The sequence below is a fragment of the Ranitomeya variabilis genome, chromosome 4 (assembly GCF_051348905.1).
Source record: "Ranitomeya variabilis isolate aRanVar5 chromosome 4, aRanVar5.hap1, whole genome shotgun sequence".
Lineage (NCBI taxonomy): Eukaryota > Metazoa > Chordata > Amphibia > Anura > Dendrobatidae > Ranitomeya > Ranitomeya variabilis.
Genome location: NC_135235.1, coordinates 374,436,492 through 374,453,189, shown reverse-complemented (window position 1 = coordinate 374,453,189; position 16,698 = coordinate 374,436,492). Strand labels below are relative to the sequence as shown.

General features: G+C 44.4%; 1 protein-coding gene across 3 annotated transcripts in view; it reads right to left on the bottom strand.

Moving 5' to 3' along the window:
- Positions 1–16,403, bottom strand: part of MTG1 (mitochondrial ribosome associated GTPase 1) — a 374,570-nt gene extending 358,167 nt beyond the window's left edge. Inside the window, exon 1 of one of the 3 annotated variants that reach the window (XM_077250762.1) lies at positions 16,261–16,403. Coding sequence is in view for 2 of the 3 variants with exons in the window: in XM_077250761.1 (XP_077106876.1) it covers positions 166–250 (85 nt within the window). In the remaining variant the exon portion in view is untranslated. Of the gene's footprint in view, positions 1–165; positions 351–16,260 lie in introns of those variants that run through there. The other 2 variants (XM_077250761.1, XM_077250760.1) reach the window with 2 other exon arrangements.
- Between the last annotated feature and the right edge of the window lie 295 nt (positions 16,404–16,698).

The following is a 16,698-nucleotide window of genomic DNA, read 5'->3' as shown; positions in this document are numbered from 1 at the left end:
AGTGCTTCTAGAAGTTATCCCTCAAGCCATGTGCATGTGAGTGCAGCCAGCTCCTGTTGCACAGGATTCCGCCTTCCATGCCCCTCTCCACTGTCTGCACACTAAATACTGGGCTAAGCTCTGCGCTAATAACCATGTCCCCACGGTTACAACTGCTTCACTCACCCTTCGCCATATGCCCCGGAAACCAGCGTGCGACTTCCCGCTGACCAAAGTCAAACGGCCGTTGAAGGAGACAGCTGAGCCTCATCTTTACGCCTAAAGATACAAACAAACCGCTTCCTGTAGGTACGGTAGCGACTGCGGAACAGGCGGGGCCTCCTTCAGATGAGTGACGAAGACCCGAGAGCAGGAAGCCGCGTCGTGCTGAGGGGTGTGTCTACATCGGAAGTGATTCATTGAGGTCCTCATTAACAACTCCGTTCTAGGCGGTTCAGTGCTGAGGTGACTATATCGGAGATGCTGGGGCGAGGATCTCCAAAAATACGAGGCTGAAGTTGGTTTCTTATTCGTTCAGTTTCTTATTCGGCTATTTTTTATTTTCTGTTTTTTTTCAGGTTTTTCAATAAAAATAAACCATTCTAAGTATATAATATTATGCGGTCATGTGTCCTCTTGTGAATACACTTAAAAACAGATAAAAATATTAGAAGGCTGGCACAAAAATGGGCATCAAAGTGGGCACTGAGGTATGGTATTAAAGGTGTTAAATGGCTTTGTGCCACTGATCTGACACCTGACTTGCATACCTTGTGATGCCACACATCAAGTTCCTGTCAATCCAGCCTGGCACAAATGGGTTCTGGGCATCAGAACTGGCATCAAAGTGGGCAGAGAACCAATTTTCACACATGCGAATAAGTAACAGCTATTTTTAAGGGGTTAAATGCCTTTGTGCCACTTATTAAACACCTGATTTACATATTTACTGATGCCCCACATGAAATCCATGTCACTCCAGCCTGGCACCAATGGGTTCTGGGCATCAAAACTGGCATCAAATGGGGCAAATCGCCCATTTTCACTGATTTGAATAAGTAACAGCTATTTTTAAGGGGTTAAATGCCTTTGTGCCACTGATCTAACACCTGATTTACATACCTACTGATGCCCCACATGAAATCCAAGTCAATCCAGCCTGGCACAAATGGGTTCTGGGCATCAAAGTGGGCAAATAGCACATTTTCACAGATTTGAATAAGTAACAGCAATTTTTAAGGGGTTAAATGCCTTTGTGCTACTAATCTAACACCTGATTTACATACCTACTGATGCCCCACATGAAATCCATGTCACTTCAGCCTGGCACAAATGGGTTCTGGGCATCAAAACTGGCATCAAAGGGGGCAAATCACCCATTTTCACAGATTTGAATAAGTAACAGCTATTTTTAAGGGGTTAAATAGCTTTGTGCCACTGATCTAACACCTGATTTACATACCTACTGATGCCCCACATGAAATCCATGTCACTCCAGCCTGGCACAAATGGGTTCTGGGCACCAGAACTGGCATCAAAGTGGGCAAATTGCACATTTTCACAGATTTGAATAAGTAACAGCTATTTTTAAGGGGTTAAATGCCTTTGTGCCACTGATTTAACACCTGATTTACATATTTAATGATGCCCCACATGAAATCCATCTCACTCCAGCCTGGCACAAATGGGTTCTGGGCATCAAAACTGGCATCAAAGTGGTCAAATCGCCCATTTTCACAGATTTGAATAAGTAACAGCTATTTTTAAGGGGTTAAATGCCTTTGTGCCACTAATCTAACACCTGATTTACATACCTACTGGTACCCCACATGAAATCCATGTCACTGCAGCCTGGCACAAATGGGTTCTGGGCATCAAAACTGGCATCAAAGTGGGCAAATTGCACATTTTCACAGATTTGAATAAGTAACAGCTATTTTGAGGGGGTTAGATGCCTTTGTGCCACTGATCTAACACCTGATTTACATACCTACTGATGCCCCACATGAAATCCATGTCACTCCAGCCTGGCACAAATGGGTTCTGGGCATCAAAACTGGCATCAAAGTGGACAAATCACCCATTTTCACAGATTTGAATAAGTAACAGCTATTTTTAAGAGGTTAAATGCCTTTGTGCCACTGATTTAACACCTGATTAACATACCTAATGATGCCCCACATGAAATGCATGTCAATACAGCCTGGCACAAATGGGTTCTGGGCATCAAAGTACTCAAATCACCCATTTTCACAGATTTGAAAAAGTAACAGCTATTTTTAAGGGGTTAAATGCCTTTGTACCACTAATCTAACACCTGATTTACATACCTACTGATGCCGCACATGAAATCCATGTCACTCCAGCCTGGCACAAATGGGTCCTGGGCATCAGAACTGGCATCAAATTGGGCAAATTGCACATTTTCACAGATTTGAATAAGTAACAGCTATTTTTAAGGGGTTAAATGCCTTTGTGCCACTAATCTAACACCTGATTTACATACCTACTGATGCCCCACATGAAATCCATGTCACTCAAGCCTGGCACAAATGGGTTCTGGGCATCAAAACTGGCATCAAAGTGGACAAATCACCCATTTTCACAGATTTGAATAAGTAACAGCTATTTTTAAGGGGTTAAATAACTTTGTGCCACTGATCTAACACCTGATTTACATAACTACTGATGCCCCACATGAAATCCAAGTCACTGCAGCCTGGCACAAATCGGTTCGGGGCATCAAAACTGGCATCAAAGTGGGCAAATCACCCATTTTCACAGATTTGAATAAGTAACTGATGTTTTTAAGGGGTTAAATGCCTTTGGGCCACTGATCTGACACTTAAAATACACAGACAGTGATGCCCTGCATCAAACCCAGGTCTCTCCAGCCTGGCCCAAATGGGTTCTGGGCACCAGAACTGGCATCAAAGTGGGCAAACAGCCCATTTTCACACATTTGAATAAGTAACTGATGTTTTTAAGGGGTTAAATGCCTTTGGGCCACTGACCTGACACTTAAAATACACAGAAAGTGATGCCCTGCATCAAACCCAGGTCCCTTCAGCCTGGCCCAAATGGGTTCTGGGCACCAGAACTGGCATCAAAGTGGGCAAACAGCACATTTTCACAGATTTGAATAAGTAACTGATGTTTTTAAGGGGTTAAATGCCTTTGGGCCACTAATACAACACTTAAAATACACAGAAAGTGATGCCCTGCATCAAACCCAGGTCCCTTCAGCCTGGCCCAAATGGGTTCTGGGCACCAGAACTGGCATCAAAGTGGGCAAACAGCACATTTTCACAGATTTGAATGAGTAACTGATGTTTTTAAGGGGTTAAATGCCTTTGGGCCACTAATACGACACTTAAAATACACAGAAAGTGATGCCCTGCATCAAACCCAGGTCTCTCCAGCCTGGCCCAAATGGGTTCTGGGCACCAGAACTGGCATCAAAGTGGGCAAACAGCTAATTTTCACAGATTTGAATAAGTAACTGATGTTTTTAAGGGGTTAAATGCCTTTGGGCCACTGATACGACACTTAAAATACACAGAAAGTGATGCCCTGCATCAAACCCAGGTCCCTCCAGCCTGGCCCAAATGGGTTCTGGGCACCAGAACTGGCATCAAAGTGGGCAAACAGCCCATTTTCACAGATTTGAATAAGTAACTGATGTTTTTAAGGGGTTAAATGCCTTTGGGCCACTGATCTGACACTTAAAATACACAGAAAGTGATGCCCCGCATCAAACCCAGGTCCCTCCAGCCTGGCCCAAATGGGTTCTGGGCATCAGAACTGGAATCAAAGTAGGCAAACAGCCCATTTTCACAGATTTGAATAAGTAACTGATGTTTTTAAGGGGTTAAATGCCTTTGGGCCACTGATCTGACACTTAAAATACACAGAAAGTGATGCCCCGCATCAAACCCAGGTCCCTCCAGCCTGGCCCAAATGGGTTCTGGGCATCAGAACTGGAATCAAAGTAGGCAAACAGCCCATTTTCACAGATTTGAATAAGTAACTGATGTTTTTAAGGGGTTAAATGCCTTTGGGCCACTGATCTGACACTTAAAATACACAGAAAGTGATGCCCTGCATCAAACCCAGGTCCCTCCAGCCTGGCCCAAATGGGTTCTGGGCATCAGAACTGGAATCAAAGTAGGCAAACAGCCCATTTTCACAGATTTGAATAAGTAACTGGTGTTTTTAAGGGGTTAAATTCCTTTGTGCCACTGATACCAGAGTGCATACATATAGAACAGGGAGCCCCACAATAAAACCAGGTCTCTTCAGCCTGGCCCAAATTAGTTCTGGTCATCAGAACTGTCATCAAACTGGGCAAACAGCCAATTTTAACAGATTTGAATAGGGACCTGCTGTTTTTAAGGGGTTAAATGGCTTTGGGCCACTGATCTGACACTTAAAATACACAAATAGCGATGCCCTGCATCAAACCCAGGTCCCTCCAGCCTAGCCCAAATGGGTTCTGGGCACCAGAATTAGCATCAAAGTGGGCAAATATAGTAGGTTGGTGTCGGGAATGCCTTGGTTACAGCATCAAAACCCTGTTATTAACTGGGTTACTGAGGAAATTGTTCAATGGTCCTTATCTAAGTCCTTGAAGTGTGTATCTGTGTTGTCTGTCGGTCTGGAAGCTATTCTGGAGTATCTGAAGGTCTTTGAAGACGTGTTCTCTGAAAGCGAGGCTGAGGTTCTACCGCCACATCCATCTTTTAATTGTGCCATCAATTTAATCTGTCTTGTCCTGAGCGGCTGGCCATGAAGGAGTATATTGCCGAGAGTCTTCGTAAGGGGCATATCCGCCCTTATGTTTCTCCTGTGGCAGCTGGCTTTTTCTTTGTAAAGAAAAAAGATGGTGGTTTGAGTCCTTGCCTCGACTTTTGGGAACTCAACAAAATCACTGTGAGAAAAACTTACCCACTTCCTCTCATTCCTGACTTGTGTAACCAGTTGTCTGGGGCCAAATGATTTTCAAAGTTGGATTTGTGGGGAGCCTATAATTGGATAAGTGTTTGAGAGGGAGACGAGTGGAAGACGGCGTTTCTCACGTGAGAAGTTCTTTTTGAGAATCTTTTTACGTCCTTCGGCCTAACAAACACCCCTGGCCATTTTTCAAAATTTTATTAATATTGTGTTTGCTGATCTGATCGGTCACTTTGCGATTATTTACCTTGACGACATCTTGGTTTACTCCCCTGACAGTGAAACCCATTTTCACTATTCGCGTACTGTCCTTCATAGACTCAGGGAAAAATTACTTTTTTCAAAATTTGAAATGTTAATTTTTTGTACAGGAGTTATCATTTTTGGGTTTGATTGTTTCCAATGAGGGGTTTCACATGGATCCCAAGAAGGTGCAGGCTATTAGTGATTGGGTTCAGCCCCGTGACTTGAAGGGTTTGCAACTAGTGATGAGCGAGTATACTCGTTACTTGGGTTTTCCCGAGCACACTCGGGTGGTCTCCAAGTATTTATGTCTGATCAGAGATTTAGTTTTCCTTGCCGCAGCTGCATGATTTACAGCTACTAGACAGCTTGATTACATGTGGGGATTCCCTGGCAAACAGGCAACCCCCACATGTACTCAGGCTGGCTAGCAGCCATACATTATGCAGCTGCATCAACAAAAACTAAATCTCTGAGCAGTCACAAATACTCGGGAGACCACCCGAGCGTGCTCGGGAAAGCCCGAGCAACGAGTATACTCGCTCATCACTATTTCCAACGCTTCTTGGGGTTTGCAAACTACTATCGAAAGTTCATCAAGTGTTTTTTGCAGGTAGTTAATAGTGATGAGCGAATATACTTGTTGCTTGGGAAATCTCCGAGTATTTGTGACTGCTCAGAGATTTAGTTTTTGTTGACGCAGCTGCATGATTTATGGCAATTATGGCACTTAGCCTCTCTCTTCCCACTGCCCTGTAGCGGTGGCAATGGGGCAATAGTTGGGTGGTTGATGTGACCTTTGAATTGTAAGGTCACATCAAGCCCGGCTTAGTAATGGAGAGGTGTCAATAAGACAGCTATCCATTACTAATCCTATAGTTGTTAGAGGTTCAATAAAGACACAGCCAGAATAAAGTCTTTTAATTAAATAAAACAATAAACACATTTTGCCATCTTTATTATTCAGCTAATCCATGAGACGCCCTCGATCTCCTGTAATGAATAAAAAAAAAAAAACAACAATATACCTGTCCGTCGTTCTGTCCCACGCAGTAATCCATATCTGGTGAAAATACAGTTTGCAACCAGGACTGTGCTAAGATGCTACCAGCCCAGCTGCAAACTACTGGGGAATGAGGAGATGCTGCCAGCGTACCCTCAGTGACTAGCGGTGAAGTCACTGAGTCTACCCTCCCTGCTTGCCTGACCCGCGCTGAACTCTGGAGCGTGGGAAAATGCCAGTTCATTTTCCCACGCTGCAGAGTTCATTGCAGTTCAAGCCGGAAGGGAGGGCAGACTCAGTGACGTCAGCGCTAGTCTCTGTAGCTGCGCTGGCAGCATCTCCTCATTCCCCAGTAGTTTGCAGCCATCTCGGTTGCATTTCAGCACCGCTCCTAGTTGCAAACTGTATTTTCCCCAGATATTGATTACTGCGTGGGACAGAACGACTGACAGGTATGGTATATTGTTGGGGGGTTTTTTTTAATTACAGGAGAACAAGGGCGTTGTATGTATTAGCTGGATAATAAGGATGAAAAACTGTGTTTAGTGTTTTATTTCATTAAAAGACTTTATCATGGCTGCGTCTTTATTGAACCTGTAACAACTATAGGATTAGCAATGGATAGGTGTCTTCTTGACACTTCTCCATTACTAAGCTGGGCTTGATGTGACCTTACAATATAAAGGTCACATCAACCCCCAAACTATTACCCCATATACCACCGATACAGGGCAGCGGGAAGAGAGAGGCTAAGTGCTGAAATTGGTGAATCTTAAAAATGCGACATTTCTGGGGAGGCTGAGAGCTAGTGTTTGTAGCCATGAGGGGTCAATATCCATGGCCCCTTCCTAGGCTATGAATATCAGCCCGCAGCTGTCTGCATAGCTTTTTCTGCAATTTAATTATAAGGGTACCCCATGTCATTTTTGGGGGGCCACCCTATTTTAATAGCCAGTAAACACTAAAAATACAGCTGTGGGCTCATATTCATAGCCTGGGGAGATCCATGGGTATTAACCCCTTCTTAGGCTATAAACATTGGCCTCCAGTCACTGGCTTTCCCTCTCTGGATTGGAAAATTACGCGAGAGCCCGCAACATTTTTTCCCCCCTAAATAATCTTTTATTAATTACATACATGTCCTCTAATTTGCACACACACTATACTAATTGTATTGATCACTGACATATACAGTACATATCTAACTATTCTGCATCTACTTAGTGTATGTAAACCATGTCTTCTATCCTGTCAGCTCCAGCAGTGATTTTAGAGAGGCTGACAAATGAATTACCGGCTATTCTTCTATGTATCTCTCTCTGCAATATAAAGACTAATATATATATATATATATATATATATATATATATATATATATATATATATATATATATAACCATATGCAAGAAGAAAGAGAAGGCACTCACCGATCTAAATTTCCCAACTTTATTTCATCTTAATGTTAAAAAAATTCCATGGCCGGGGGAGTGAGGAGCGGAGTTCTTGTGAGCAGGGATAGACGACGGCCGTTTGTGCTTGCGCTTCCACGGGTCAGTATTTTTTTAACATGAAGATGAAATAAAGTTGGGAATTTTAGATCGGTGAGTGCCTTCTCTTTCTTCTTGCATATGGTCATGGATTTTCGTGTATTTTCAGAAGAGCACCTATGATCTTGATGCATGGCTGATGCTAGGACTATTATTCATTAATACCTGAACCCGAAATTTTTGGATAACCTCGTTTCACAGACAGTGCCGTTCGTTTTTGGTCTTCTTGGCGTTAGATATATATATATATATATATATATATATATATATATACACACACACACACACTAGCTATTGAACCTGTTCTACGCCCGGGTGGCGAGCATTTATATTGGTATATGGTCTCCATCCTGGTATGCGCCTCTTCCATCCTGCCCCCTAATCTTGTCATGTGCTGCTACCATCTTGCACCCCCATCCTGTTATACGCTGCTCCCATCCTGCGCCCCCTTCCTGTCATGTGCAGCCCCATCCTGCGCCCTCATCCTGTTTTGTGCGCCTCCATCTCGTCATGTGCTACTCTTTTCCTGTGCCCTCTTCCTGTTATGTGCTGCTCCCATCCTGCGCCTCCATCCTGTCATGTGCTGCTTTCATCCTGCGCCCCATCCTGTCATGTGCTGCTCCCATCCTGCGCCCCATTCTGTAATGTGCTGCTCCCATCCTGCGCCCCCATTCTGTCATGTGCTGCTCCCATCCTGCGCCCCATCCTGTCATGTGCTACTCCCATCCTGCGCCCCCATTCTGTCATGTGCTGCAACCATTCTGCGCCCCCTTCTGTCATGTGCTGCTCCCATCCTGCGCCCCCATTCTGTCATGTGCTGCTCCCATCCTGCGCCCCATTCTGTAATGTGCTGCACCCATTCTGTGCCCCCATTCTGTCATGTGCTGCTCCCATCGTTGATGGCCCCAAAAGATACTCCATAGCATAATATGCCCCGAATGCTGCTGCTGCGATTTAAAAAAAAAAAAATGACAGACTCACCTCTCGTCGCTGGGCGCCGAGTGCCTAAGCACCAGAACAATAGACTCATGTGTTGGCTGATTCAATTGTGTGGTGACTTGCGAAGGGCTGGGATCGTATGCTGAGGCGAGATCCTGGTGCCCGTGTGTGGAGGGTTAAAAGCTGCCACGTGGAATGGTGTTGTGTCCCTCATCTGTTGGATCCAGTAAACCCATCCCAGGATTATTTTTCTTTTCCCTGGCTTCAGATTGCCAGGTGGCGCCCCCGGATCTGCTCCCTTTGTGTGGACTAATTGTAGACTAATTACGGACGCTGCAGAATTACTTTGATTTGTGTTGTCCCAGTTCCCTGTTCTGATAAATTTTATTGGATTGATTACAGGCGTGGTGTCTCTTCCTGCTCTGTCGCATGCCCCGTCACACCCGGCACTTGCGATATTCACCTGTCCCTGTTCCACCGCCGCGCGCCACTCTGTCATCCGTGTCCTCTGGCTGTGACTGTTCAGGCAGGGGGCGCGCACTGACCACGTCATCGCGCCCTATGACCTGAACGTCACAGCCAGAGGATGCGGAAGACCCGGCGGTGGAACGGGGACAGGTGAATATAGCATGGCTCACCCTCCCCCTTCATACTCACCCTCCTGGTGCGTCTCTGCTTCTCCGTCGGAGATCGCGGTATGCGTTCAGTGCTTACTCATACCGCGATCTCCTGGGCCACAATCCTCCTCCCCGGATGCGTCACACTGTGGGATCCAGACTGACAGAGTGACGCTATCAGCGTTATAATATATATATATATATATATATATATATATATATATATATATATATATATATATATATATATATTATTATTATTATTATTATTATTTATTGTCATAGCGCCATTTATTCCGTGGCGCTTTACAAGTGAGGAGGGGTATACATAATAAAAACAAGTACAATAATCTTATACAATACAAGTCATAACTGGTACAGGAGGAGAGAGGACCCTGCCCGCGAAGGCTCACAATCTACAAGGGATGGGTGAGGATACAGTAGGTCAGTAGGTGAGATATATATATATATGTATACACACACACACCACACATTTATTCTATGTGTATATCTCTATTCTATCGTAATCTAACCTGTCACTCTGATTAAAATGTACGTGGCTGATCATTTGCCGGCTTTTAATCTATCTATCTATCTAGAATATATATATACATTTTGAAGAATATTACGTTTTAAAACTATGTGTAAATGATTAATAACATTTCTGTATGTAAAATCTCATGTTAAAATCGCACTGCAGTCGGATGTAGATCGGATGCTAGGTGTGAAAAGTCAGATTGTACTCGCACAAGAAACGCCTGACACTCACATGACACTTGCATTGCACTCGTCAGACTTTCCTAGTGTGTAAATCGCTAGTGTGTCTCCAGCCTGTGTATGTAATAGTGGTGTGAGATCAGTGGCCAAGGTCATTTAACCCCTTAAAGGGAACCTGTCACCACGTTTTTGGAAGATGGGATAAAAATAGCGTTAAATAGGGGCAGAGGTGGGCGTTACATTAGTGTGTGTGTTATGCGTTTATTACCCACCTAAGTTGCCGAAATAACTTTGCAAAGTCTCCGTTTTCGCCTGTCAATCAGGCTGGTCAGGTCGCATGGGCGTTGTCTTCCCCCAGATTTGGCGTAGTTTTCCGTTGGTGGCGTAGTGGTGTGCGCATGCCCAAAGTCCGGAATCCTCTTCCAGGGGATTTAAAATAGCGCGGTGTTCGTTATTGCATTGGTGATCGGTGGGCGCGGCCATCTTCCTTTGGCCGCGCGTGCGCAGAAGCGGCGCTCTGCTGGCCGCGGCTTCAGGAAAATGGCCGCCGCGATATCCATCTGCGCACGCGCGGCATCCCGCGGCCATTTTCCTGAAGCCGCGGCCAGCAGAGCGCCGCTTCTGCGCACGCGCGGCCAAAGGAAGATGGCCGCGCCCACCGATCACCAATGCAATAACGAACACCGCGCTATTTTAAATCCCCTGGAAGAGGATTCCGGACTTTGGGCATGCGCACACCACTACGCCACCAACGGAAAACTACGCCAAATCTGGGTGAAGACACCACGCCCATGTGACCTGACCAGCCTGATTGACAGGCGAAAACGGAGACTTTGCAAAGTTATTTCGGCAACTTAGGTGGGTAATAAACGCATAACACACACACTAATGTAACGCCCACCTCTGCCCCTATTTAACGCTATTTTTATCCCATCTTCCAAAAACGTGGTGACAGGTTCCCTTTAAAATTCAGTTACTTATTCAAATCATTAAAATCAATGCCAACTTTGATGCCAATTCTCACGGCCAGAACCCATTTGGGAAAAGCTAAAGTGACATGAATTTCATGCAGGGCATCAAAATGCATGTAATAATGGTGTCAGATCAGTGGCCCAAAGGCATTTAACCTCTTAAAAAATCACTTACTTATTCAAATCTGTGAAAATGGGTGATTTGTCCACTTTGATGCCCAGGCTGGAGTGACATGGATTTCATGTGGGGTACCAGTAGGTATGTAAATCAGGTGTTATATCAGTGGCACAAAGGCATTTAACCCCTCAAAAATAGCTGTTACTTATTCAAATCTATGAAAATTGGTGATTTGAGTACTTTCATGCCAGTTTTGATGCCCAGAACCCATTTGTGCCAGGCTGGAGTGACATGGATTTCATGTGGGGCATCAGTAGGTATGTAAATCAGGTGTTATATCAGTGGCACAAAGGCATTTAACCCTTCAAAAATAGCTGTTACTTATTCAAATCTATGAAAATTGGTGATTTGAGTACTTTGATGCCAGTTTTGATGCCCAGAACCCATTTGTGCCAGGCTGTATTGACATGCATTTCATGTGGTGCATCATTAGGTATGTTAATCAGGTGTTAAATCAGTGGCACAAAGGCATTTAACCTCTTAAAAATAGCTGTTACTTATTCAAATCTGTGAAAATGGGTGATTTGTCCACTTTGATGCCAGTTTTGATGCCCAGAACCCATTTGTGCCAGGCTGGAGTGACATGGATTTCATGTGGGGCATCAGTAGGTATGTAAATCAGGTGTTAGATTAGTGGCACAAAGGCATTTAACCCCTTAAAAATAGCTGTTACTTATTCAAATCTGTGAAAATGTGCAATTTGCCCACTTTGATGCCAGTTCTGATGCCCAGAACCCATTTGTGCCAGGCTGGAGTGACATGGATTTCATGTGGGGCATCAGTAGGTATGTAAATCAGGTGTTATATCAGTGGCACAAAGGCATTTAACCCTTTAAAAATAGCTGTTACTTATTCAAATCTGTGAAAATGGGCGATTTGCCCACTTTGATGCCAGTTTTGATGCCCAGAACCCATTTGTGCCAGGCTGGAGTGACATGGATTTCATGTGGGGCATCAGTAGGTATGTAAATCAGGTGTTAGATCAGTGGCACAAAGGCATTTAACCCCTTAAAAATAGCTGTTACTTATTCAAATCTGTGAAAATGTGCAATTTGCCCACTTTGATGCCAGTTCTGATGCCCAGAACCCATTTGTGCCAGGCTGGAGTGACATGGATTTCATGTGGGGCATCAGTAGGTATGTAAATCAGGTGTTATATCAGTGGCACAAAGGCATTTAACCCTTTAAAAATAGCTGTTACTTATTCAAATCTGTGAAAATGGGCGATTTGCCCACTTTGATGCCAGTTTTGATGCCCAGAACCCATTTGTGCCAGGCTGGAGTGACATTGATTTCATGTGGGGCATCAGTAGGTATGTAAATCAGGTGTTAGATCAGTGGCACAAAGGCATTTAACCCCTTAAAAATAGCTGTTACTTATTCAAATCTGTGAAAATGTGCAATTTGCCCACTTTGATGCCAGTTCTGATGCCCAGAACCCATTTGTGCTAGGCTGGAGTGACATGGATTTCATGTGGGGCATCAGTAGGTATGTAAATCAGGTGTTAGATCAGTGGCACAAAGGCATTTAACCCCTTAAAAATAGCTGTTACTTATTCAAATCTGTGAAAATGTGCAATTTGCCCACTTTGATGCCAGTTCTGATGCCCAGAACCCATTTGTGCTAGGCTGGAGTGACATGGATTTCATGTGGGGCATCAGTAGGTATGTAAATCAGGTGTTATATCAGTGGCACAAAGGCATTTAACCCCTCAAAAATAGCTGTTACTTATTCAAATCTATGAAAATTGGTGATTTGAGTACTTTGATGCCAGTTCTGATGCCCAGAACCCATTTGTGCCAGGCTGGAGTGACATGGATTTCATGTGGGGCATCAGTAGGTATGTAAATCAGGTGTTAGATTAGTGGCACAAAGGCATTTAACCCCTTAAAAATAGCTGTTACTTATTCAAATCTGTGAAAATGTGCAATTTGCCCACTTTGATGCCAGTTCTGATGCCCAGAACCCATTTGTGCCAGGCTGAAGTGACATGGATTTCATGTGGGGCATCACTAGGTATGTAAATCAGGTGTTAGATTAGTGGCACAAAGGCATTTAACCCCTCAAAAATAGCTGTTACTTATTCAAATCTATGAAAATTGGTGATTTGCTCACTTTGATGCCAGTTTTGATGCCCAGAACCCATTTGTGCCAGGCTGGAGTGACATGGATTTCATGTGGGGCATCAGTAAATATGTAAATCAGGTGTTAAATCAGTGGCACAAAGGCATTTAACCCCTTCAATACCATACCTCAGTGCCCACTTTGATGCCCATTTTTGTGCCAGCCTTCTAAATTTTTTATCTGTTTTTAAGTGTATTCACAAAAGGACACATGACCGCATAATATTATATACTCAGAATGGTTTATTTTTATACAAAAACCTGAAAAAAAACAGAAAATAAAAAATAGCCGAATAAGAAACTGCTGAATAAGAAACCAACTTCAGCCCGAATAAGAAACCAACTTCAGCATCGTTCCAAAAATCCCCTCCGATGTAGTGAGCTCAGCACTGACAGGACTAGAATGGACTGGAGGTGGTTCCTGGATCCTCAGACAGACTTCATTGTAGTCTCCACATCCGGCTTATAGGTATGTGCACGCGTCCGGAAGGCATGCAGAATTTTCCTGATAAACCTGAGGTTTTCCGCAGGAATTCTGCAAGCGTATTTTGCACGTTTTTTTTGCGGATTTTTAGCGTTTTTTTCCGGACACTCCAAATGCCATAATATATGGGAAATCCGCATAAAATCCGCAAAAATAATGAACATGATGCTTCTTTTCCCGCAATGCGTTTTTTTTGCGGAAAAAAACGCATCATGTGCACAAAAAATGCGGAATGCATTCTAAATTATAGTATGCATATGTATGCCTTTTTTATGCGTTTTTATAGTGTTTTTATCGCGAAAAGACGCACAAAAAACACGAAAATTCCTGAACGTGTGCACATACCAATGTTTTCTTATGGAATTGCTCAAGGTTTTTAATGGAGCACAGGTCAGATATGAATATTCTTACACTGTTCTATATTTTATGTATTTGGGCAAAATTCATTTTTTCCTGATTTCTAAAACTTACATTTTTATTGTGGCTTTTTGTACTGTAAATAATTAGTTCAGTTTTACCAGTATGTGTTTTTTTTCCTGTCTGCCACCAGTCCTGTCCACAGCAGCGACATTGTGAGGAGTGGGCAGAGCTTCACGGGGAGAGGCGTAAAAGAGTGCAACCGACAGTCCTCATAAAAGAGTGCAACCGACAGTCCTCCTAAAAGAGCTCAACCAACAGTCATAAATGAGCGCATCCGACAATCATAAAATAGCGCAACTGACAGCCATCATAAAATAGCACAACCTACATTCATCATAGAAGAACGCAACTGACAGTCACCATAAAAGAGCACAACCGACAGTCATCATAAAAGAGAGCAACCAACAGTTGTAAGAGCACAACCACCAATCACCATAAAAGAGGGCAACTGACAGTCATAAAAGAACACAACTGACAGTCATCATAAAATAGCGCATCCGACAGTTATAACAGAGTGCAACCAACAGTTGTAAGAGCACAACTGATAGTCATAAAAAAGAGCAGCCGACAGTCGCCATAAAAGAGGGCAACTGACGGTTATCATAAGAGAGCACAACCGACAGTCGTCATAAAAGTGCAACCGACAGTCATAAGAGCACAACCGACAATCATAATATACAACACAGAAGTGACATAAATTATTATTGTTCAGGGTCACTGGAGAACATTTCTGGTGTAATTTTTGCCACTTTTGTGATGTAAATTCTGATGATTCAGTCATCTGCACTCCATCACTGGCCGACACCTGTGTACATACAGGAAATCTTTAATTCTAGCAAAACTGAACAATCATATCTGTGTAATGTTTTTTATTATGAAAAGCAATAATCAACCAACTTTATTAATGTAAAAAAAAATGTACAAAGTGGCCTCTGATTTCTCACTTTTACCCTTTGTTAAAGGAGATATCCAGGGCTTTATGGAAATAAATGTGTCTAAGGCTAGGTTCACTTTAGCGTTTGAGTCCGGAGCGTATCATCCGCATACTTACGCAGCGTTTTTTAGCCACATCATCTTACGCATGACGGCAAAAAAACATGCATGCGTTTTTTTGCCTGCGTTTGCATTTTTTATGTGCATGGGTTCGATATTTCCAGGAGGGCATGTCTCAATGACATGCGCAGTCCGAAGTACACAAGCGCATCGAACGCGTATGTACGCAAGGACATGCGTACACATGCATTCCCATAGACATGCATTTTTTACGCACTCATCCGCATGCGCATGCTTGGGCATATTTGAGGAATTTTTGACGCTTCCAAAAATGTGTTCGCCTGACCCCACCGCACACCGCGAAGCGATGCATGCGTAAACATCCGCAGGCGAATGCATGCAAACGCATGTCTCTGCGTACACCATGTTAAAGATATGTACGCAGAACGCATGAGGATGAAATGCTGCGTACACAGACACAAATGTGAAAGCAGCCTAAGCACTAACAGGCCATTTCTGCTTGCATGTCTGTTGTGCACTGTGCCGTTCTTCCCCTGCCAAACCGCTCATGCCAGGGATTCAGCTGCCTCTGCTGACGTCTTGTCTACAGAACGGAGGCTTCTTTTCCACTCAGCTTTGTTGACAGGGTGGGACTGCCGACGTAATTCCAATTGACAGCCAGATTCCCGCTACCTAACTGGGGGAGCCAGCTGTTAAATCAAAATGACTCGGAAATCCTACCCCAACAAGGCAGTGGAATCCCTGGCAGGATCGTCTGTGTCGGGCACACGGTCACGTCGATCACATCAGGCAGGTAGGTAGCAACTATCAGCTGGTTAGTGCTGAGACACATTTTTTGTTTTTCCATACATCCCCTTTAAGACTGGCATACAAAATTCCGTTCTTCATGAATAAGGGCTGTAATCTTGTGTAACTGCCAATAAATAATGAAATGCCATACAGCAATGCCATTCTAGCTGTCTCATTACAGAGATGACTAGATCGGTGATCCGCACTGAGGTTCATGATATCATAGCGCCCGCATCTCTGTCTGCAGTCCCTCTCTCCCTGCCGAGACATCAGCGTACTCACTGCCAAGGCTCTCGTCCTGCTCCTTCCGGGTCTGCTGCTGCCCAGGGTGCACGCACTCCTAGCAGGTCTCCAGGCACTGTGCTTAATCCTCCTCCGTCCTCCCCCCACTGTTGTGTGCATGACTCCTCCGTCCTCCCCCCACTGTTGTGTGCATGGCTCCTCCGTCCTCCCCCTGTTGTGTGCATGGCTCCTCCGTCCTCCCCCTGTTGTGTGCATGGCTCCTCCGTCCTCCCCGTTGTGTGCATGCCTCCTCCGTCCTCCCCCTGTTGTGTGCATGCCTCCTCCGTCCCCCCGTTGTGTGCATGGCTCCTCCGTCCTCCCCCGTTGTGTGCATGGCTCCTCCGTCCTCCCCCGTTGTGTGCATGACTCCTCCGTCCTCCCTCTGTTGTGGGCATGGCTCCTCCGTCCTCCCCCCCCCCATTGGGTGCATGGCTCCTC